This window comes from Balaenoptera musculus, chromosome 1, assembly GCF_009873245.2.
Source record: "Balaenoptera musculus isolate JJ_BM4_2016_0621 chromosome 1, mBalMus1.pri.v3, whole genome shotgun sequence".
Taxonomy (NCBI): Eukaryota; Metazoa; Chordata; class Mammalia; order Artiodactyla; family Balaenopteridae; genus Balaenoptera; species Balaenoptera musculus.
The window spans coordinates 125,976,239-125,999,737 of record NC_045785.1 but is presented as its reverse complement, the minus strand read 5'-3'; the positions used below and the strand labels follow the sequence as shown (position 1 = coordinate 125,999,737).

General features: G+C 33.8%; 1 protein-coding gene across 2 annotated transcripts in view; it reads left to right on the top strand.

Annotated features, from left to right (window-relative positions):
* KIFAP3 (kinesin associated protein 3) overlaps nt 1-23,499 on the top strand; it is a 164,415-nt gene that overhangs the window by 94,659 nt on the left and 46,257 nt on the right. For both annotated transcript variants that reach the window (XM_036868012.1, XM_036868022.1), the window contains exons 12-17: nt 5,374-5,482; nt 6,705-6,817; nt 7,220-7,385; nt 8,012-8,137; nt 15,261-15,359; nt 20,991-21,076. In XM_036868012.1, the coding sequence (XP_036723907.1) occupies nt 5,374-5,482; nt 6,705-6,817; nt 7,220-7,385; nt 8,012-8,137; nt 15,261-15,359; nt 20,991-21,076 (699 nt within the window). The remainder of the gene's footprint in view (nt 1-5,373; nt 5,483-6,704; nt 6,818-7,219; nt 7,386-8,011; nt 8,138-15,260; nt 15,360-20,990; nt 21,077-23,499) is intronic.

Here is a 23,499-nt window from a genome sequence, read left to right as displayed (position 1 = left end):
TTTAATGTCAGAACTTCATTGACTACAGGATATGAATTGGAAAGCAATGATAAAAGAATGATATTTTTGTCTAGATTGACTGTTTTTATCTAGATTAGATTTTAAAGAGAATAACATTAAATAAAAGAGAAATAAATGTAAACTAAAAAGAGATTGAAAACTTTTTTTGTTAAATATTTAATTTGGAGTTACCCTTCCCTCTATACCCTAGAATTTACAATCTCAAACATAAAATGTGAAACTTTATTTTCAATAAATAATCAGAAATAAAAGCCTGTTTAAGTTACTTTTGAAACATTATTATTATTGCAGTTGAAGACTTTGTAGAAAATTCTCCCATACCTTTTCAAGGACAACATTCATGCTTGTTTCCTTGCCAGATAATTTTCTAACATGAAACATTTCTGCAGTGGGGTTTTCAGAACATTTGTGGTCTGTATTTCATGAACAGAATCTTGCAAAATTCATTCAGTGGTCAATGTTTTGGGGTTTTAGTTTATTATATTTTGTTTTTAAAGCTCATCCCTGGTAAGAATAGTGAGGGTATGTTATCAAATTATGTTGTAAACATCCTGAAACTTTTTAGTATGAGGCCATATTTTGAGAAGCCAAATGGTACTCTAGAATAGTATGTTTGTTCCTAAAGTGCTATCCAGCCTATAACTTGTACTTTATAAGGCTCAACTTTGACATATTTGGGGAAAAGTTGACATGGTTTGATTGCCACCCAGTACCAATTGTAAAAGTACATTGTAAAATAAAAGAATCATGGAAAGCAAATTTGGGATTAAATTGAAATTCCCAAGCTTCCTTCAGGAATTAAAACGATACTCCTCTCAGAAGTATTGACTCCTTGAAGTAATGTTTATAATACTAACAAAGCTTTGAACTCATTTGTGGTAGCAACTGATTAACCTACTTATTAAATAAAACCATATCTGAAGTTTGGAATATATTAGAGTTAATGTAATACTCTGTTCACTTTGAAATTATGCACATTAATTTTTGTTTAGTAAATATTGTCAAGTATTACAAATGAATTTTTCAAATGAGCAGCCTAAAATAACTTTGAAAGTAAGAAAGCAGTGGTTCAATTGTCATTCATATTCATTTCAGTGATCAAAAAAGATGTGGGATATGGTCATATTCTTTAATTCCATTAGATACATATGTAAAGGAACTTTATAAACTGTGAAACACTGTACAAAAATAAGGTGCCATTAGTAAATGCTTCTCATTATTTTGGAACCACTCAGAGTCCAATTTAAATACTCCCTTTCTTATATGTGTTATATAGCATAAACCTATACTTTCTAAAATTTCTTCATCAGAATTTTATTAGTCCAAATAAACAATGTGTTAACATTGGGCTCATGGAATAGCATTTCATAAATTAGATTAACCTTAAGAGGTTGTATCTAGTGCATGATCATGGTCTTTTGGGGGAAAAATGATTACTGATTTCTCATTCTTAAAGAGCTGGGCTTTGGTGGAAATAGATTGTGAGTTGCTCTAACATAAGCCTATAATTAGAGCTCACTTTTGTAAATTATATAATATTCAGAGTAGATGTTATAAAGTCAACATGCCTCATAGTCTCTCCCAATATTATGTTGCTTTGCTTCTTTTGTACTTTATTGCCTCTAATTATCCAATATATTCTCATATTTTCCCTCTATTATGCCACTATTTTGTAAAACTTGGGGGTCAGGGCAAGTCTTTCTTTATGTATGATCTTAATGGTCTCAGTGGGTGAATTGTTCCAGGTAAGCATACTTGGGGATACCAGGAGTTAATGGTTGTATTCTAATAATAGTTAAGAGTACACATTAACAGTTCATTGTTATTTAGACCTCTAAGATGCATGTTTTGTTTAAATAGGTGCAAATGCCATCCAGATGCTTATAAAAGTATTTATTGGTAATAGAATGGCCAAAGTACATGTTTAGGTAATGATGTCATGGTGTTATTTAACATTTTACCTAGAACAGTGCGCAAGAATCTTCATAGTAATCCACACGTTTTCTACCACAGTTGTCCTATTTGGCCCCTCTTTGATCTACACGCTTCTTTTGAGCTGAATGCTGGTAAACGTCCTTTCTGACAGCCCCCTTTGCTCCTGCCTGCCATTATCTGCTGAAGTTCAGAAACCAGAGCATCACTTCAAACAGCAGAGTTAGGGAGTAGCCAGTCAGAAGAGATTCCTGAGGCATGCAAAGTTCTGCCATAATCATTCAAAGATGTTTGGGTAGGGGGGTGGGGGTGGCAGAGGTGTATGTGAATACAGAGAGCTGTAGGGGTTGGCCTCTGGTCACTGGTAAATAAGTGAAGTCAGGTGCCAGAGAGTCTAGACACAGTGATTTCAGTCCTGGGTCTTTGGTATCTGATACTCAATATGGGACTTGTCTGATTGAACACTATTGCCTCTTCATTGCACAGGCTGAAGCCTTTTAGTGCCTTCCTGTTAAATTAGTAAAAGATGACAATGGACATAGTTAAAACAGAACAAATCTAGTTTTAGTATTTCCTAGTTGTCAGCAATTACACTTACATCTGAAGTGCTATGGGTAGCAGTCAAAGACAGTGTTGCACGTAGAGCTTGAACTAAACTATTATTTTAAAATGTGAACACTTTAAAATTGAAATGTTTCTCTTTCTTATTATGAAAAACTAATTCTATATCATGATGTATTTCATTCACACTTAGTCCTGATTTCTCTTGATTTGGGGATGTAGGTGTTGGATAAGGTTTTAAACCATGCATTATTTTTTAAAAAGCTAGCTCCTGAATATTTCACCACAGGACTTAACGTGGAAATTACAAAAACAAGGCAAAACAAAAACCCTCAGCTTCTAACAAATCACCCTGTAACACCGTTCTTAAGGGCAAATTTCATACTACAAGGTTAATTTCAAGTAAACAGCGACAGATATTTTGCCTTGCTAAACATTGCATTGATGTAACAAACAGACTTTTGTTATTTTTAAAAAGCTTCTTGTATTAGGAGAAGTTTGGAAGAAATCTATAGTGGGTTTTTAGAGTATGAAAAACATACTGTATATATTTACATTTTTAGAGGATTGTCACCTACATTTTTATTAATTTGTAATTTAGTTGGCAGTTAATAGGTAGCAAAATCTGTTAAAAGTATATCCAATAAATTAAGATTATTTTATCTTTGCCATAGAATTTTTTTGTTCTGCAACATTATTAAGTGTTAGTGATTAAAGATTCCACTAGCAGCAACATTTGTGTTAAAGAAGTGCTCTCTGGGAAAAGGCATGATACATGCCAACCATTCACCAGCTATACAGTGTTTTTGTAGTTCTCAGCAAATAGTGAATTTTTTATATATATACATATAGTTTTGTTAGAATTATATCTAAGTATTTTTGGGAGCAATTGTAAGTGGATTTGCTTTTTAAATTTTGGTTTCCAGGTGTTCATTGCTAGCATACAGAAATAAGATTAATTTTTGTGTGTTCACCATATATCCTTTTTGAAACTTAGAAGTTATTTGGAACTAACATAGAGAATAACCAAAACAAGATTTAACAAAATAGGGTCTAACCAGTCAACAAAGGCATGTTGATCTAAAAAGGTATCCGCTGAGATAAAACATAAGAAATTTTTAGGTTATAAATTTAGGATTGACTTCCATATGTTGTTAGCAATTTGACTAAGAGAAAAATATATTTATATAATATGCACTAAGTTAATATGCTATTTACCAATAATAGTAGACAGCCTTCTTAAAAGTATAGCTTAAGGTTTGTTCATTTCTCCTTTATTACATAGCAACTATCTCTCATCATGACAAATCTAGATTACTGCTAAATGGCGTAAGTGGCCTGCCTTTTTCTTCCTACTCTTCTGTCTGCTGTTTCTCAGATCCATCTTCCCTTTCTCTCTCTCTTTTTTTTAAATAAATTTATTGATTAATTGATTGATTTTTGGCTGGGTTGGGTCTTTGTTGCTGCACACGGGCTTTCTCTAGTTGCAGCAAGCGGGGACTACTCTTTGTTGCAGTGTGTGGGCTTCTCATTGCAGTGGCTTCTCTTGTTGCGGAACAGGGGTTCTAGGCACGTGGGCTTCCGTAGTTGTGGCACGCGGGCTCAGTAGTTGTGGCTTGTGGGCTCTAGAGCACAGGCTCAGTAGTTGTGGTGCACGGGCTTAGTTGCTCCGCGGCATGTGGGATCTTCCCGGACCAGGGCTCGAACCCGTGTCCCCTGCATTGGCAGATGGATTCTTAACCACTGCGCCACCAGGGAAGTCCCTTCCCTTTCTCTTATCATTAAGTAGAGTTCGTTTCTTATTTTATACACACTCCCAAATGATTGGGTCCAGCTTTACAGGTTCGGTTATCAACCATAAATGACAATTCCTAAAATTATACCTTCAGTCCAAACATGTCCTCTAAACTTGTGTTTATAACTTTTACTGACTATCTGCACCAGACTGTCACATAGGCAGCTTAAATTCAGCATGTCCAAAACCAAAATTACTGTCTTCCCTTTAAAGTTTTTTCCTACTTTGGTTTCTGTCTTTTGGTAAATGTTAGCACCACCATCCATGTTGTTGTTTAGGGCAGAAACCTGTGAGTCATCTTTGACCCTTCCTCTCCCTTAACCCCAACATCTAGTCAGTTATTAAATCCCAGTTTGATTCTCTTTCCTAAATATATCTCTGAGCCATCCTTTTTATCTCTATCCCCACTGCTCTACCTAGTCCAGGCAACCATCATCATACCTCGACTTTTCCACTAGCCCCTTAGATGGTTTTGCCACATTTTCTTACCGTTTCAATCTATTTTCTACATTGACCAGATCTTTTCGAAACGTAAATCTTATCCTTACACTTTCCTTATTTGGAAGCCTTTAATGTCTTCCCATTTACCTTAGGATGAAGCCCAAAATCCTTAACGTGTACTTCAGAATCCTGCGTGATCTGGCTTTCACCTTATCTCTTAACAGTATTTCCCTCACTCCAACCATGCTTGGCCTTCTCTTAATTCTTCAGAAGAATGACTTTTTTTCCTGCCTTGTAACCTTTGCACAAGCTATTTTCATTGCTCAGAATGGTCTACTTCCACACAACATTTTAAATTCCTTAAATGAAAAGGCTTTATCTAATATACCTCTTATATTCTCCAGTGTACTTGGAAGTTCATATTGAATGCTGAGCATCTAATAGTTCATTAAGCATTCCGTTATTCAACAGTAAAAGCCTACCACTTCTATGTTGAAAATGTAATTGTATTATATTTTTTCCAACATACAATCTAAGGTAACATACTGTGATAAAATAGTGCCTGTGGTTTTTTGTGTGTTTGGGGGTTTTTTGAGTAAAATATGTTTTGTGCTTCTTGCTAGTTAATGAAGATGCTCTTTGAATGTTCGGATGAACGAATTGACTTGGAACTCATTTCTTTCTGCATTAATCTAGCTGCTAACAAAAGGAACGTACAGCTTATCTGTGAAGGTTAGTGCCTTTGAGCTTCATAGATAACCTCTATCATATGCTATTGGCATATGATGGAAAATAGATAATAAGGAATTAAGAAATATAGTAAATATGTAAATCCTATTTTTAAATAGTTTTAAAAATTATAGCTATAATCCTTAAATGTCAGACTCAGAATATTCTTACATCATGAGTAGAAACGCTTACCCTTTAGTAACATTTTATAAACCATTTGGTCAGTTACCCTTAATTGAAATTTGATTTTTAAAAATATTTTCTAGATGAAATAAAACTTTTTATTTGCAAAGCAATCTGTTACAGTGTAAGATGTTGCAATACAAATGTATTAGCTATTTGTTTCTATAGTACCTTCATAAAATGATTCATCATACATTATGATATTTCAGAGTTTGCTCAATAGTTTTTTCGTATTTGAGAAGTATACATGTTCATTATAAAAAGTACAAATGAGCAAACAGGAAAAAATTAAAAATTTTACTCCCACTATCCAGAGATAATCATAGGTAAAACTTTGGTACAATGCTTCTGCGTATTTTTAAATTAAAATGGGATCCTCTCTATATATGGTGACATGTTTTTTGAAGTTAATATCTGAATATCATTCCATATGATTAAATACTTTAATAAAACAGAATTGCCAGTAGCTGCAAAATAATCCATTAGAGGATTTTCCATAGTTTAATCTGCTAGTTTGTTGCCACTTCTTTTCTGTTACAAGCAATGCTACAGTAATTTTCCTTTCTCTGAATCTTTCATGTTTCCATTTTTATATTCTTAGGATGAATTCCTAGAAGTACAATTTTTATGGGTCAAAAAGTATTTACATTTTAAAACTTTGTGGTACATATTTCATATACATACTGTGCTTCCATTTATGTGAAATTCTAGAAGAGGCAAAACTAATCTGTGTTTAAAAATAAAAAATAAGAAAAAGGGGAAGAGGAGGAAGAGGAAAAGGAGGAGAAAAGAAGAAAAGTAATTGTATTGGGGGACTAAGATTGACTAAGCACAAGGGAACTTTCTGCATTGAATGGAAATATTCTGTATCTTGATATGGGTACGAATTACACAGGGGCATACATTTATTAAAATTAATTGTACACTTAATATTTACGTATTTTCTGTGTGTAAATTGGGGTTTTTTGAGAACCGAAAATTTTAAAAATCATTAAATTTAAATGAACCTTTATTGGGGGAGTTTTTCTGTTTTTGTTATCAGGAAATGGGCTGAAGATGCTCATGAAGAGGGCTCTGAAGTTCAAGGATCCATTGCTGATGAAAATGATTAGGAACATTTCCCAGCATGATGGACCAACTAAAAATTTATTTATTGTAAGTGTAGTTTTTGGCTTTCTGTGTATTAAAATAGCCTGAGAATTAAAGCTTTAAAGTGCTGTGTCTGGAAATATAACTCTTCCTTAGCTCTTGTCAAATATTAATTCATGACCCAAGTTGGTTTTTCTTCAACTTCCTTGCAAGTTTAGCTCCTAGAAATCTCAACCTAAGTTTTAATGTTGTTTTTGTTTTACGATCCCTATCCCTAACCTTTTCATCCTCACTCCAGTTTGCTTGCCTTAAACCAGTTCACCATAGTCTCCCTTAGCAATTTAGCTCAAGGTTATTAAAACAAGAGAATCACATTTGATACTTTTTCTTCCTATGGGTTAAATTATTAGATTAGTTCTTCTGCAGAAATCATATTTTAAATTTGTTTTAAAATGCTATTTTATTCAGGATTATGTTGGGGACCTTGCAGCTCAAATCTCTAATGATGAAGAGGAGGAGTTTGTGATTGAATGTTTAGGAACTCTTGCAAATTTGACCATTCCAGACTTAGACTGGGAATTGGTTCTTAAGGAGTATAAGCTGGTTCCGTACCTCAAGGATAAACTCAAACCAGGTCTGTGCTAAATATTTCACTTCTGCGTAATCATTAAGTTATTTCTTTCTGTTGTGGATAAGGCTGCTAGAACAGTATTTTGTGACCATTATTGTACTACGTAACACATTTTCTTCCCACACCTCTAGTTCTAGCCCTAGTTCTAGTTTCTTTCTCTCAGAAAGGCAGTCACTAGTTCTCCTCGTATATGTGTGTACTCTCTTCCCTAACAGTATGTTTTTTTAATATTAGTTTCCCTTTCCTATCCTGCCTTCTTATTTTTTTATCCTGCCTTTTTAAAATTACTAAATACCATCCCGCTCTACACGAGTTCACATGCACACACTAAGTTCTTTGAGGCATTCAAATGACTCTTCTATTTTCTGTGCTTACATTGTCATTCATTTGTATTTGCAAAGACTTATCTCCACCTCTCTACTGCCCCACCACCACGAACTGTCATCATGGAATGGAATTCCGCGAACATGGAATTTTGGAAAAAGGACACATTTATAAGCGTGTTAATGATTCATAAGAACTGATTTAATAGCTTTTAGTATCTTTTCTGTGAATTAGAATTTTGGCAATATGAAAGGATTTGTATCAGGACATTTCAATGAAAACTTTCTGTGATTTGACTTTACTAGGTGCTGCAGAAGATGACCTTGTTTTAGAAGTGGTTATAATGATTGGAACTGTGTCTATGGATGACTCTTGTGCTGCATTGCTAGCCAAATCTGGGATAATCCCTGCACTCATTGAGTTGCTAAATGGTAAATTATAATTTATCTTAATTTATTTTTATGCTAGTATATAAACAAGTTATGAGTTTAGATTTTTAAATGTGGAATCTGCAATCATGAAATATTATTTATCTTGTTGCGTTACTCATCTTACAGCAACTTAAATTATATAGTTAGGAAAATGAATTAAATATACTTTTACTGGGATTAGATAGCATAGTATCAAATAGCTTTAGGTTGCAAAGTTAAGAATGTTGCTATAAAGTGATTCAGGACCAATTTCACAGACACTACCCTCCTCTTATCAGCCTTGAACAACTAATATTCTACCATTTCTTCTTTATGTTGAGCTTTGTTTTGGTTGAATTGGGTCTTCTATCTTGCACAAACCCTTTTTTTTAATATCTTGATTTCTAATCAGAAAAGTTTATTTGGAAGCTAATTCTAATCACCATATTCCCTCCTAGATCCATATATAGTATTGTCCTCTAAACTTTCTGCAGTGAAGAAAATGTTCTCTATTTGCACTGTCCAACACATGTGGCTATTGATTACTTGAAATGTGGCTGTTGGGACTGAGAACCTGGAGTTTAAATTAAATTTAATTAAAATTAACTAACCACATTGGCTATGGTTACAATACTGGATAGCGGAGGCCTAGATAGTCTTCCCCTTACCTTTGTTTTGCTCTTAAGGGCCAAGGTTTCGTTTTCCATATTGCATACAAAATTTGTCTGACTCTAATAGTATTTTATTAGGGCCAAGTTCTCTAGGACCTTGTGTTAGTCTGCTCAGGTCGCCATAACAAAATACCACAGACTTGGTGGCTTAAACAACAGAAATGTATTTTCTCATAGTTCTAGAAGCTGGGAAGTCTATCAGGGTGCCAGCCAATTTGATTCCTGGTGAGGTCTTTCTTTCTGGGTTGCATAAGGCCACCTTCTTGTTGTGTCCTAACATCCTTATGTGGCAGGTGGGCAGAGGAAGTGGGGGAGAGGGAGAGAGAGAAAGCACGAGCACACACAAGTGCTTGGGTATCCCTTCTTATAAGATTACTAATCTTGTGGGATCAGGACTCCACCCTTATGACCTCATTTAACCTTACTTATTTCCTTATGGCCCTATCTCCGAATATAGTCGCATTTGGGATTAGGGCTTCAGCATATGAATTTTGGAGGGATGCAATTTGCCCATAGCAGATATACATTAAAAGTAGCTAATTAGTATAGAAGTTAAATATACTAATATGGAAAGCTTAAAAAGACCCTCTAATCTCAGTCTTTCCTGTACCAGGTATAATACGTAAAGAAAAATACACAAGTTGTAAGTATGTATAGCACAATGAATTTTCAAAATGAGCGCTCTCATGTTATTCCCACTCATATGAGGAAATGAAACATTACCAGCACCCTAGAAGTCCCTCTCCTGCCACCTCCCAGTCATTACCACCTTTGCCAGAGTGGTTTCCATTTTTCTTTTTATCACCCATAGATGAATTTTGCTTGGTTTTCAGCTTTTTAGAAATAGAGTCTTGTTTCTTTTTCCCTATAAATGTGAGGTTTGTCTATGTTTTGTACAGAACTATGTTTATTTTTGTTGCTGTATAAATAAATATACCACTATTTTTCCTTTCTACTGTTGATTGATAGTAGGGTGGTTGTTTTTGTTTGTTTTCTTTTCTAATCTATTTATTTATTTTTCATTGGAGTAAAATTGATTTACAATGTTGTGTTAGTTTCTGCCGTACAATGAAGTGAATCAGCTCTATGTATACCTATATCCCCTCCCTCTTGGACCTCCCTCCCCCCCTACCCCCGCATCTAGGTCATCACAGAGCACCAGGCTGAGCTCCCTGTGCTATACAGCAGGTTCCCACTAGCTATCTGTTTTACACATGGTAGTGTATTTATGTCAAACCTAATCACCCAATTCATCCCATCCTCCCCTTACCCCCATGTCCACATGTCCGTTCTCTATGTCTGTGTCTCTATTCCTGCCCTACAAATAGGTTCATCTGTACCATTTTTCTAGATTCCATATATATGTGTTAGCATACGGGATTTGTTTTTCTCTTTCTGGCTTACTTCACCCTGTATGACAGACTCTAGGTCCATCCACGTCTCTACAAATGACCCAATTCCATTCCTTTTTATGGCTGAGTAATATTCCATTGTATATATGTACCACATCTTCTTTATCCATTCATCTGTCAATGGACACTTAGGTTGTTTCCATGCCCTGGCTATTGTAAATAGTGTTGCAGTGAACATTGGGGTACATGTGTCCTTTTGAATTATGGTTTTCTCAGGGTATATGCCCAGTAGTGGGATTGCTGGGTCATATGGTAGTTGTATTTTTAGTTTTTTAAGGAACCTCCATACTGTTCTCCGTAGTGGCTGTATCAATTTACATTCCCACCAACAGTGCAAAAGGGTTCCCTTTTCTCCACACCCTCTCCAGCATTTATTGTTTGTAGATTTTTGGATGATGGCCATTCTGACTGGTGTGAGGTGATACCTCATTGTAGTTTTGATTTGCATTCTTCTAATAATTAGTGATGTTGAGCATCTTTTCATGTGCCTCTTGGCCTTCTGTATGTCTTCTTTGGGGAAATGTCTGTTTAGGTCTTCCACCCATTTTTTAATTGGGTTGTTTGTTTTTTTGATATTGAGCTCCATGAGCTGTTTCTATATTTTGGAGATTAATCCTTTGCCGTTGCTTCATCTGCAACTATTTTCTCCCATTCTGAGGGTTGTCTTTTCATCTTGTTTATGGTTTCCTTTGCTGTGCAAAAGCTTGTAAGGTTAATTAGGTCCCATATATTTATTTTTGTTTTTATTTTCATTACTCTAGGAGGTGAGTCAAAAACGATCTTGCTGTGGTTTATGTCAAAGAGTGTTTTTCCTATGTTTTCCTCTAAGAGTTTTATAGTGTCTGGTCTTACATTTAGGTCTTTAATCCATTTGGAGTTTATTTTTGTGTGTGGTGTTAGGTAGTGTTCTAAATTCATTCTTTTGCATGTAGTTGTCCAGTTTTCCCAGCACCACTTATTGAAGAGGCTGTCTTTCCTCCATTTTATGTTCTTGCCTCCTTTGTCATAGGTTAGGTGACCATATGTGCATGGGTTTATCTCTGGGCTCTCTATCCTGTACCATTGATCTATATTTCTGTTTTTGTGCCAGTACCATACTGTCTTGATTACTGTGGCTTTGTAGTATAATTTGAAGTCAGGTAGCCTGATTCCTCCGGCTCCATTTTTCTTTCTCAAGATTGCTTTGGCTATTTGGGGTCTTTTGAGTTTCCGTACAAATTGTAAAATTTTTTGTTCTAATTCTGTGAAGAATGCCGTTGGTAGTTTGATAGGGATTGCCTTGAATCTGTAGATTGCTTTGGGTAGTATAGGCATTTTCACAGTATTGATTCTTCCCATCCAAGAACATGGTATATTTCTCCATCTGTTTATGTCATGTTTGATTTCTTTCATAGTGTTTTATAGTTTTCTAACTACAAGTCTTTTGCCTCCTTAGGTAGGTTTATTCCTAGGCATTTTATTCTTTTTGTTGTGATGGTAAATGGGATTGTTTCCTTGATTTCTCATTCTGATTTTTCGTTGTTAGTGTATAGGAATGCCAGAGAGTTCTGTGCATTAATTTTTTATCCTGCAACCTTACCAAATTCATTGATTAGTTCTAGCAGTTTTCTGGTGGCATCTTTAGGATTTTCTATGTATAGTATCATGTCATCGGCAAACGGTGACAGTTTTACTTCTTCTTTTCCAATTTGTGTTCCTTTTATTTCTTTTTCTTCTCTGATTACCGTGGCTAGGACTTCCAAAACTATGTTGAATACGAGTGGCAAGAGTCGACATCCTTGTCTTGTTCCTGATCTTAGTGGAAATACTTTTAGTTTTTCACCATTGAGTATGATGTTTGCTGTGGGTTTGTCATATATGTCCTTTATGTTGAGGTAGGTTCCTTCTGTGCCCATTTTCTGGAGAGTTTTTATCATAAATGGGTGTTGAATTTTGTCAAAAGCTTTTTCTGCATCTATTGACATGATCATATGGTTTTTATTCCTTAATTTGTTAATATGGTGTATCACATTGATTGATTTGCACATATTGAAGAATCCTTGCAGCCCTAGGATAAATCCCACTTGATCATGGTGTATGAACCTTTTAATGTGTTGTTGGATTCTGTTTGCTAGTATTTTGTTGAGGATTTTTGCATCTATGTTCATCAGTGATATTAGTCTGTAATTTTCTTTTTTTGTGATATCTTTGTCTGGTTTTAGTATCAGGTTGGTGGTGGCTTCGTTGAATGAATTTGGGAGTTCCTCCCTCTGCAATTTTTGGAAGAGTTTGAGAAGGATTGGTGTTAACTCTTCTCTAAATGTTTGATAGAATTTGCCTGTGAAGCCATCTCGTCCTGGACTTTTGTTTGTTGGAAGATTTTTAATTATAGTTTCAATTTCATTACTTGTGATAGGTCTGGTTATATTTTCTAATTCTTCCTGGTTCAGTCCTGGAAAATTGTACCTTTCCAAGAATTTGTCCATATCTTTGTGGTTGTCCATTTTATTGGCATAGAGTTGTTTGTAATAGTCTCTTATAATCCTTTGTATTTCTGTGGTGTCGGTTGTGATTTCTCCTTTTTCATTTCTAATTTTACAGATCTGCATCCTCTCTCTTTTTTTCTTGGTGAGTCTGGCTAAAGTTTATCAATTTTGTTTATCTTCTCAAAGAACCAACTTATAGTTTTATTGATCTTTGCTCTTGTTTTCTTCATTTCTATTTCATTTATTTCTGCTCTGATCTTTATGATTTCTTTCCTTCTACTGACTTTGGGTTTTCTTTGTTCTTCTTTCTCTTGTTGCTTTAGGTGTAAGGTTAGATTGTTTATTTGAGGTTTTTCTTGTTTCTTGAGGTGAGATTAAATTTGCTATAAACTTCCATCTTAGAACTGCTTTTGCTGCATCCCATAGGTTTTGGGTCGTCGTGTTTTCGTTTTCATTGTTTCTATGTATTTTTTTATTTCTTCTTTGATTTCTTCAGTGATCTCTTGTTTATTTAGTAGTGCACTGTTTAGCCTCCATGTATTTGTGTTTTTTACAGTTTTTTCCTGTAATTGATGGGCTATTATTATAAGTAATGCTCCTATGAGCATTCTTAAGCATTTCAATTAGTGAACATATTTACTCATTTCTGTTAGACACATACTTAGGAGCAGAACAGAGTACGCATATATTTGGCTTTAGAAATAATGCCAACTACTTTGTTTTCCAAAGTAGTTGTGCCAATTTGCAGTCCCACCAGCAATGTACAAAAGTTCCAGTTATTCTACATCACCAACATATTTTGGCATCCAGCCTCTTTAATTATAGCCTTCATAGTGGTATCTCATTGTGGTTTTAATTTACATCTCCCTAATAATTAATGAAATTGAGTACCTATTTGTATTTATTGGTTATTGGATATGGCTAATAAAGTGAAGTGCCTATTTAAGTCTTTTGCCCATTTTTCTCTTCTAAATCTTTAAAAGTTTGATTTGTAAATTCTTTAACATAGTGCATTTTAATGGTCATCTAGAGATAGTGCCTCCATATTTGAAGTATGTCTACAAATAGTGTATATGTATTTGTTTTGGTGCACCCTTCACACAGCCAGGAGTTTTCGGATTAGAAATTATTAAAAGACCAGGTAGTTGGGAGGTGAAAGTAAAGGTAATGTAGTTGGCAGAATGAGAATGAGGATTTTGTGGTGAGCAGGAGAAAGTTGAAACAAAATGATCTGGGTCCTTGAATTGCTGTCCCATTTTGATTATGACTGAGAGATAATAACAGAGCCAGCTCAGTGTTTTACTATATTTTGATGTTCTCTGACATGTGGTTATCACAGGCAGAGGCTGTATACTACTGTTTTTATGAAATATATGGATTTTCAAGATTAAAATCCTTGGGGTTAAGTGAGGGAACACTATATACCAAGAGAGAAATTAATAAAATTTTAACCCAAGTAGTCTAAGAGACTGGTACTTTGACAAGTTAGTGAGGAAAATTATTTGGAACAGTTGGACTTTGAGGGGACCACAATTTATTCCACACAGCTGGTTGGATGCTCTGTTGACCTGTAAATCTTTGTCTAACAGATAGCACTGATCTGTTGCCAAGAGTTGTTAGCAGACTATTAGTAAATCAAATTTCATAACCAGTATCTAAAAATTGGATTTCTATAAGTATTTGCTTTTGCCATTACATGTATTAATCAGTGGTCATCCACTATTCTGTTAGTCTTCTTTTCATGATAATAAACATTTCTTAATTAGTTTGTATGATTATGTAACATTCCTTTTTACTAGTATAATTGATTGGAACTAAAATTACTTTATTACTTCATACCAATAAGTAAAGTTTAATTTTGTTAACATTATTCAACAAAGAAAAAACCTGTTTATAACAGTCTAATTTCTACCAAAAACTTAGAAGATGTGATTTTTTAAGAACCATTTTTCTCATGTGAGGGCAACATTATAGAGACAAAATAAAACCAGGTTTATGTTACAAATTAGAATTATTTGAAGAACTTTTTTATGAGGCACCAAAAAAAAAAGAAGTCCCCACAAGTGGTGGTAAGTGTTGCCATGTCACATTGGGGACTTAGACGTTAACTTAATCAATTTCTTTATACTTGGTGGCAAAAAATAGCAAAAATTACAGAAAAGCACCATTACTATTCTCTTAAACATGTCTTGTTTCTCAGTTCTTCCTAGATACAACCATTTGAGATGAACAGTCTCAAGTAGTGTGGTTTGGACTCAGAGATGATATAATTTCTCTCTTTACACTCTTATTTTTTATTTTTGTATTTCAAAGTAATTTAACCTATTTAGTTTGACCACAACCAAATTTACTAAAACTTATGAAAATATATTATTATGAAATTTTTTGACTGATCACCATCATGTAATTTAGAAAAAACACCTAAGATGTAAATGATACATGCCACCCATATATTATAAATAATTTAAACTAATTGTCCTTTACCTGTCTCCTTGTCACCGTTAGTTTTTCTCATTCTTCATTTTTCCCCTCAATGTTTTTCAATTTTGTATATAATATAGTATTCTTTTATTTGAAGTTTTCTGTTTCTTTTCAGCTCAACAAGAAGATGATGAATTTGTGTGTCAGATAATTTATGTCTTCTACCAAATGGTTTTCCACCAAGCCACAAGAGATGTCATAATCAAGGAAACACGTATCCTTCAATGTTTACCATAGATAATGACACTTCACATATTAAGAAAAGATGCATTTTTAGGTATTTTTTCTTGCAAGTGTTCAAATATTGTAGAAAATATCAAGTTTTGAAATAAATTTAGAGGGCAAGCTATTCTTCATAGAAGCTATTTACCCCAAATCAGTATATAGGTAAGATACATTGGAGAACAATTTTATTAGCTTGTCAGGTTTCCTAAAAAACCTAACAAATATCTCATAACTTCCTTCTCTATTAACATAACTTAAATGTCACAGGTTCCTAGGACTATCCTTAGTCCTCTTTTAATCTTACCTTATTCACTATACATGGGAAAACACATCTTCTATTCCCATGACTTCAGCTCCTATGCTACTTATATGCTAACAAGTATTTGATATCTTCAAAACCTCTTTCTTGAGTCCCAGGCATTTGTTGCTAACTGCCACCTGGATGTCTTCCACCTACCTAAGGGGGCATAGTATGGCCTATAAAGCATTATAATTAAATAATATAATATAATATAATTAAATAGCCCTAATTTTAAATGCACTTACTAGCTACAGGACATTGGATAATGTCCATACTTAATTTCCTTGAGCATACAATCTTGCATCTATAAAATGGCCATAATATTATTAAAATAAAAAGACCTCCTGTAGGATAGCTGTCAGTACTAGTGGATTTAATAGTAATAGTTTCCAACACAGAGAGATACTCAGAAATTGGTATTTTATCACTATTGCATCCAAAAGGGTATTCGATATTGCTAACATCTACCTCTCAAAAAGTCTACCTTCTGTATTCATGGTCGATAATAAATGTCATCCACCCAGTCCCTTAGTTGAAAATGTTGTGTCTGCTGTCTCTTTTACTACATAATTAATCATTCGTTAATTCTGCAAACATTTATCAAGTTCTGGCCATCTAACAGATACTGTTTTAAGTGCTAGACATATAAAAGTGTCAGTCCCTGTACTCAAGGAGTTTATAGTCTAATTGGAAGGCTACACAAGTAAATCAACATAAAATTAAAATCCAGTGTAATCAATGTCATAAAGGTATGTACATCAGGCACAGGAGAGGATATATATAAACCTAGTCTTGGAATGTCATGAAAGGCTAGCAGTGGATGTATCTAAGCTGAATCTTTGTGATTTTTGTTTTTTTTTTAATTGTGGTGGTCTGCTTATTTGTGTACAAAAAAAGAAAAAAAAAGCTGCTTTCAAATGCTGCATAAAATCGTTCATTACCCATATGAAAAATCTAAATTGCTTTTTGCATATATCTCTTCATAACCTGACCTTAACCTATTTTTCCAAAGTTGCCCTTTAACCTTATAATACACAGTTTCTCTTAGCATACCAAATTTCTCATCATTTATCAGACATTACCCTCCCTGTCATAACTTATTCCCTCTTCGTATGCCTTGTCAAACTCAGATGCATTTTTCTCTTTTTTTTTTTTTCTTTTTTTTACCTGACAGTCTCCAACTCATCAAAGATAAGTTTATAAGCCATCTTCTCAGTTTAGCCTTTCTAATCCTGTGCCTGCCTTCTTACCATTGGGAGTAATTTCTTTATTTTTCACCTCTAATAAAGTACTTTAAATTATGTATTTATATGCCTGTCTCTACCAAAAGATTTTGAGCTCCTCTAGCTCAAGGACTGGCTTTGTCTTCCTTTTATCCATACCCAAAACTTATAGTACCTGCCATGTGGTTAGAACTTGTTTAGTCAATGAATTCATGTATCTAAATGGTAAATGCTCTTTTAAAATTTAAAATTTAATTGGGATACTTTTTTATACACTGGGCTATTGCTCAAAACATTTTGAGGCTCCTCTGGTGTTCAGAGCCAATAACACATGCTTTAAGTATTAACATTGCCTTTCTTTTGAGGACAAGTTTAACTTCTGGAACCATATAAGGTCTCCAAGAGTCAAGTCTGATTAAAGCAAGTTTAATTGAGAAATGTTCATTTTGCTAAGGGCTGTCAAAATGCAAATACTATTTTGCTGTAACAGCTTCACTAGAGAGAACTCTTTTTATCATAAAGTAATAAATATTTTTAAAATGTGGCTTATAAACTAACTCTCCCAGAAAGATAAATTCGAAATACACTTTTGAGCAATGTTAACATCGTTGGAATAACTTTTCAGCTGTGTTCCATGGAATGTGTGCCTCTAGAATTAATAGTTGCTTAATGAAAAAAGGTTCTGTGATAAATGAGTTTGGGAAACACTGAGTTAAAGTTAAACAGATATTCTTGCTGCAGGGTCTTCTTGGAGCCTTTAATATGCTTTTCTGGGTTGAGAATCTCTAAAAGAATATTTTATGTAGAGAAGATTTATATAACTCCAGAAGTCACTGTAAGAAACACATATTAGAAAACATTAAAGTGAAAGTATAGCGTTTTTTAGGTAACTTCTTTGGAAGGCAGCCCCTTGTTTATGTGTCATCTCATAGTGTTTCTTCCTTAGGACTAAAGAAGAATGAAACGTTTAAAGTACATACCAGGTGCCTGACACACAGTGAATAAGTGTTACCTCTGCTCTGGTCTGTCTGTTTTAAATGTACTCTCCGTACCTTATTACCAAAGCTCACACTATTAAGACTACTTGTATTTGATTTTTTCTTCTCAGTGTAACTTTCTTTTCATTTTCTCCGAAGTGCGATTTTTGTTAAGCCATTGAATCTAAAGTCAATACTTTTTAAATAGTTATTCTGAAGAATATAACGTGTTGATAATGGTGGGAGTGGGAGATAAAAGATCTGCTGAATTAAAATTTTTACAAAAGCATCAAGGAATATTAGATCTGATGCTTTAGTCCATGTCTTAAGATTGGATAAAGATTGCTGAAGGGCTTCAGCCCAATATTTTGGTTTTCAAAAAACAAGATTTTTGTTGATGTCAATGATATTTGAGTATGTCTCGTATTTTGTAACATAGTTTAAAATCATTATTTAAATATTTCACCATAATTTTAAGCATTTTACTGTGATTTTTCTCTATGAAACCAATATACTTAAATATTTTAAATAAAATTTATTAGGCAGGAAATCATTGCTTTTTCCAATTTTTTTAAGTTAGAAAATCTGATCAACATTATTTGATAAAATTTTTAACAGAATGAAATAAACTTGACATTTTGAAATGGTTGGTGTAGACTTATTTTAGGTAAATATATGATTTATATTAAGATGTTTGAAATATTAAAAATGGCTCTGAGCACAACTCATAGGAATTGAGAACCAGTGCTATAATAATAATTAATTTTCATATAATCCCGACAGTTTCAGCATGCAAAATAAAACAACCCAAATTTGACTAGATCCTTTTAGATTCCCCCGGAGAATTCCTAAGAGTTTCCTAAGAATTTTATTTTCATCTTATCCTCACAAAATCCACGGGTAGTATGTAGAGTAGGTCTTATTTATTTATTTATTAAATAAAAATTTATTGAGCACCTGTTATATTCTCAGAGCTGGGGATACCATAGTGAACAAAATAGACCAAGTCCCTACCCTAATGGAATTTACATTCCAGTAGAGAAAAGAGGCAATAAACACCATATTCTTTACAGATTTTTCTAAAAATGAATTTGAGTGTACACAGATATATTTTCCTGTATATTTTTCTACATTTTAAATATATCCCTTTTATTCCCCCCCAAAAATAGTAAGTAGCACTGATGAATAGAAGATCTGGGTTAACCTCTGTCTTTGCCACTTGCTATGAAACTTGATAAAATTTTTTTGGCATTATAATCATTGCCTCAAAAAATGTCATTTGCTTGTACACATGTGCTAGAGTTTCTTGTTAGAAACTTGTGGGCTTTGTTTCAAATAGTTTTAACCAAGACCAACTTTAAGTATTGGAGATTATAGCTTTCTCTTTCTTCACTGCCTCTTTTAGATCCATTGAGGTTTCTTTATTGATTTGAGTTTTCTTTATTCTTCCCTTTTCCCCTACTTGTTATTTATACATTCCATTTCTTTTCTTTTGTGTTACTCTTAAAGTTCAATGTGCATTCTCACCAAGTTCTAAACGAATATATCTGTTCTTCTACTTGTAAGTCTAATGTCTCCACTTCCATAGTCCATGTTATTTGTTGCTCTCTAGTATTGTAATTTCACCTCATTTTTATAACATAAAATTTTTATAACATTTTAAAATTATTATTTTGATTATCCCTTTTTAAAAACCAGTGCTTATTTAGGATTTATAGTATGTTAAATAGTATAGTGTGTTTTCTCATTTACTGTTTTTTCTTGGATTCAGTTCCTCTATTTTTCTGCATTGATTTCTTTCATAATTGATTACATTCTCTTATACTGCTTAGTGAACATCTATGAATAATAAATATATGTGTATCTGAAAATAACTAGTTTGTCCTCTTTAATAATAATTTAGCAGAATATGGAATTCTATATTTCCAGTTATTTCCCTCAGCAATTTGAAGGTATTTTTCCACCTTGAATTGCTGCCAATGAGAAGTCTGTAGTCTACTAATTCTCTGTCATAAAGTCTGATGACAGTTTACTTTTTTTTCCCTTATAAGTGACTCGATCTTTTTGCCAGGAAGACCAAAGTATGTTTCTGTGTTTTTTTAAAGCCAAGTAGTTTTATTAGAATTTGACTTGGTGTTCATCATCCTTGCTTGATTTTTCCAAGTATGCAAATATAGTCTTTCAGTATGTAGTTTCGTCTTTTTTTTTTTTTTAATTTTAGGCAAATTTTCTTGAGTTGTAGTTTATAGTATTTGTTCTGTTGCTTTGGTTGTTCTTTAAAATTTCTATCAATATTATGTTGGATCTTCTTTGCCTATCTTTAGTATCTGTCATTTTCTAATCTTTTTAATTTCTTTTCATTTTTTAAAATTTTACAAATTTTCTTCTTTTTTACCTTCTGTTTAACTTAGAGTTTTATCTGTTGCTTTTATTTACTCTTGCATTACTATAAACTTAGTTTTTATATATTTGAAATGATTTCTACATTTATTTTTGGTTATTTCTGGAATTATTTCTCTGAATTTTCTAATTCTGATTCATATTGTTCTTTCATATATATCTATTGATTTCTTAAATTCTTTTATTTCTTTTTGAAATATTAGGGTTGCAGCTTTCAGCTTTTATGTAAAAATGTCTTATGTTTTCTCTTCCTTATAATAACCATACCCATATATGGGGTTTGACTATGATTCTTTTCTGTTGTGTGAAATTTTTTGTATGTGAATTTTTGTGTGAAATTAATTTTTCTGAACTTTTAGGAGGGTCAGGTCAATCAAAGTTTTACAACTATGCAGCTGTAGAGCTCCTTCTTTAGTTACTTTCACAAGTTTCATGGTTTCAAAAATATGGCCTTGGATTTTCTGAGATTTACTGGCTCTGTTTTCCTTACCCATTTTTATCTAGGTTTTTCTCCCCCCTTTCTTATCCCTGTTATCCATGTTTTTTAAATAAATGAAATATTAAATATTTTTGGTCATCTTGTAGTAATGATTTTATTTTAAAATTTGAAGTTAAATTTCAGATTAACATTTGAATTTAGAGAAATGCAGGATTCTCTAACATGACTGAATAGCTGCAATCTCAAGCACAGTTTGTTTCTTTAACCACTTTTTATTTAGAGGCTCCAGCATATCTCATAGATCTGATGCATGATAAAAATAATGAAATCCGAAAAGTCTGCGATAATACATTAGATATTATAGCGGTAAGTAATTTTTCTTCCTACACAAAGTATAATAGTCTTTATTTTGTGGGGCGAAAGAGACATTGTACACCTGTTTAGAACTTTGCATTCAATATATGCATTGAATTTGAATTTTGGTAAAGTTCAGAAGATGCAATGATACTAAATTCAGTTTTTAATTGAAGTATAGTTGATTTACAATGTTGTGTTAATTTCTGCTGTAAGCAAAGTGATTCAGTTGTACATACACATACATTCTTTTTAATATTTTTTTCATTATGGTTTATCACAGGATATTGAGTATAGTTCCCTGTGCTATACAGTAGGACCTTGTTTATCCATTCCATGTATACTAGTTTGCATCTACTAACCCCAAACTCCCACTCCATCCCTCTCTAACCCCCTTGGCAACCACAAGTCTATTCTCTATGTATGTGAGTCTGTTTCTGTTTTGTAGATAAGTTCATTTGTGTCATATTTTAGATTCCACAGAAAAGTGATATCATATGGTATTTGTGTTTCTCTTTCTGATTTACCTCATTTAGTATGATAATCTCTGGGTCCACCCATGTTGCTGCAAAGGACATTATTACATTCTTTTTTATGGCTGAGTAGTATTCCATTGTATATATGTACCACATCTTCTTTATCCATTCATCTGTCAACGGACATTTACGTTGTTTCCATGTCTTGGCTATTGTGAATAGTGCTGCTGTGGACATAGGGATGCATGCATCTTTTTGAATTATAGTTTTGTCCAGATATATGCCCAGGAGTGGGATGGCTTGATCATACGGCAACTCTATTTTTAGTTTTTTGAGGAACCTCCATACTGTTTCCCATGTGGCTGCACCAGCTTATATTCCCACCAACAGTGTGGGAGGGTTCCCTTTTCTCGACACCCTCTCCAGCATTTGTTACTTGTAGACTTTTTAATGATGGCCATATCCTGACTGGTGTGAGGTAGTACCTCATTGTAGTTTTGATTTGCATTTCTCTAATAATTAGGGATGTTGAGCATCTTTTTATGGCCTGTTGACTATCTGTATTTCTTCTTTGGAGAAATGTCTGTTTAGGTCTTCTGCCCACTAAATTCACTGTTTAAACATTATTAAGACCTTTGGCTTTCAACTTTTAAGTATAGGCTCCTTACTTAAAGAGGTTTTTTTTTTTGTTTTTTTTTTAAAGAAAGGTTTTTAATTTATTTATTTGTTTATTTATTTTTGGCTGTGTTGCGTCTTCATTTCTGTGCGAGGGCTTTCTCCACTTGCGGCGAGCGGGGGCCACTCTTCATCACGGTGCGCAGGCCTCTCACTGTCGCGGCCTCTCCTGTTGCGGAGCACAGGCTCCAGACGCGCAGGCTCAGTAGTTGTGGCTCACGGACCTAGTTGCTCCGTGGCATGTGGGATCTTCCCAGACCAGGGCTCGAACCCATGTCCCCTGCATTGGCAGGCAGATTCCCAACCACTGCGCTACCAGGGAAGCCCCTAAAGAGGTTTTATACATATTCAGAGTTTTAGATCTGGTCTAAATGCCATCTCAGAATCACTTGTTTTTCAGAAAAATTATTGCAGAGAAGCAGGGAGTTTGATGACAGTTTTGCCAAAACTCAACACAGTCATCTTTGCAGTTTGGCCATTACATTTTTTTAATAAATCAAATCTTGTATCAACTATTTTTTCAATTCTTTGATAATTTTTGTTGTAGACATAGATTTGTTTTATAAATTGCTTTGGAATGATGAAACACCCCAAAATTTTAATGTTATTCATGACTTTAGAAGTTTTTACAGTATATATAACTGTAAGAATTCGATCAGAGGGTTAATCTGAGCCCTGGATTAGAAACTTGCTCACTGTGCAGACTTTTCTTCAGACATTGTGCTGCCCTTCTGCCTGGACTTGACCCTTGTGCCTGGGATGTGCTAGATGCTGGATTACTTTGAGTATTTTTCTCACCTATGGCATACACACATGCACAACCTACTTCCTTCTTTGGGCTGGATTTACACTGTTTATTTTGGCTCATCCTGTAAAAAAATTCTTGAATATAGCCTATACAGTAGTTTTTCAAAGTTTTACTTAAGTGTTTTAAAAGGATCAGGATAGCAGCTTAAAGAATCAATTAACACCTTCCTTGAAATCCTCTAAGTTGGCATTTCTGCTAGTGATTTCATTACAAAGTCAGATTACCACCAGGTACTTTCTGGTCCATTTCATGCATTTTATTTTAGAAATTCATCTTATTTGATTTCATCTGTTTTTTTGGATTTGACGAAATATATCATTACTGGTTTAAAACTAAATCTTTAAACCATTACTGGTTTAAAACTAAAACGAAATCTTGACATTTTAGCTTTGATATCTAAATTAAAATAGGGAAGCTTTATGTATTAAATCCTTGCTTCACCAAGATGTTTCATACATATAAGCCACTGGTCACAG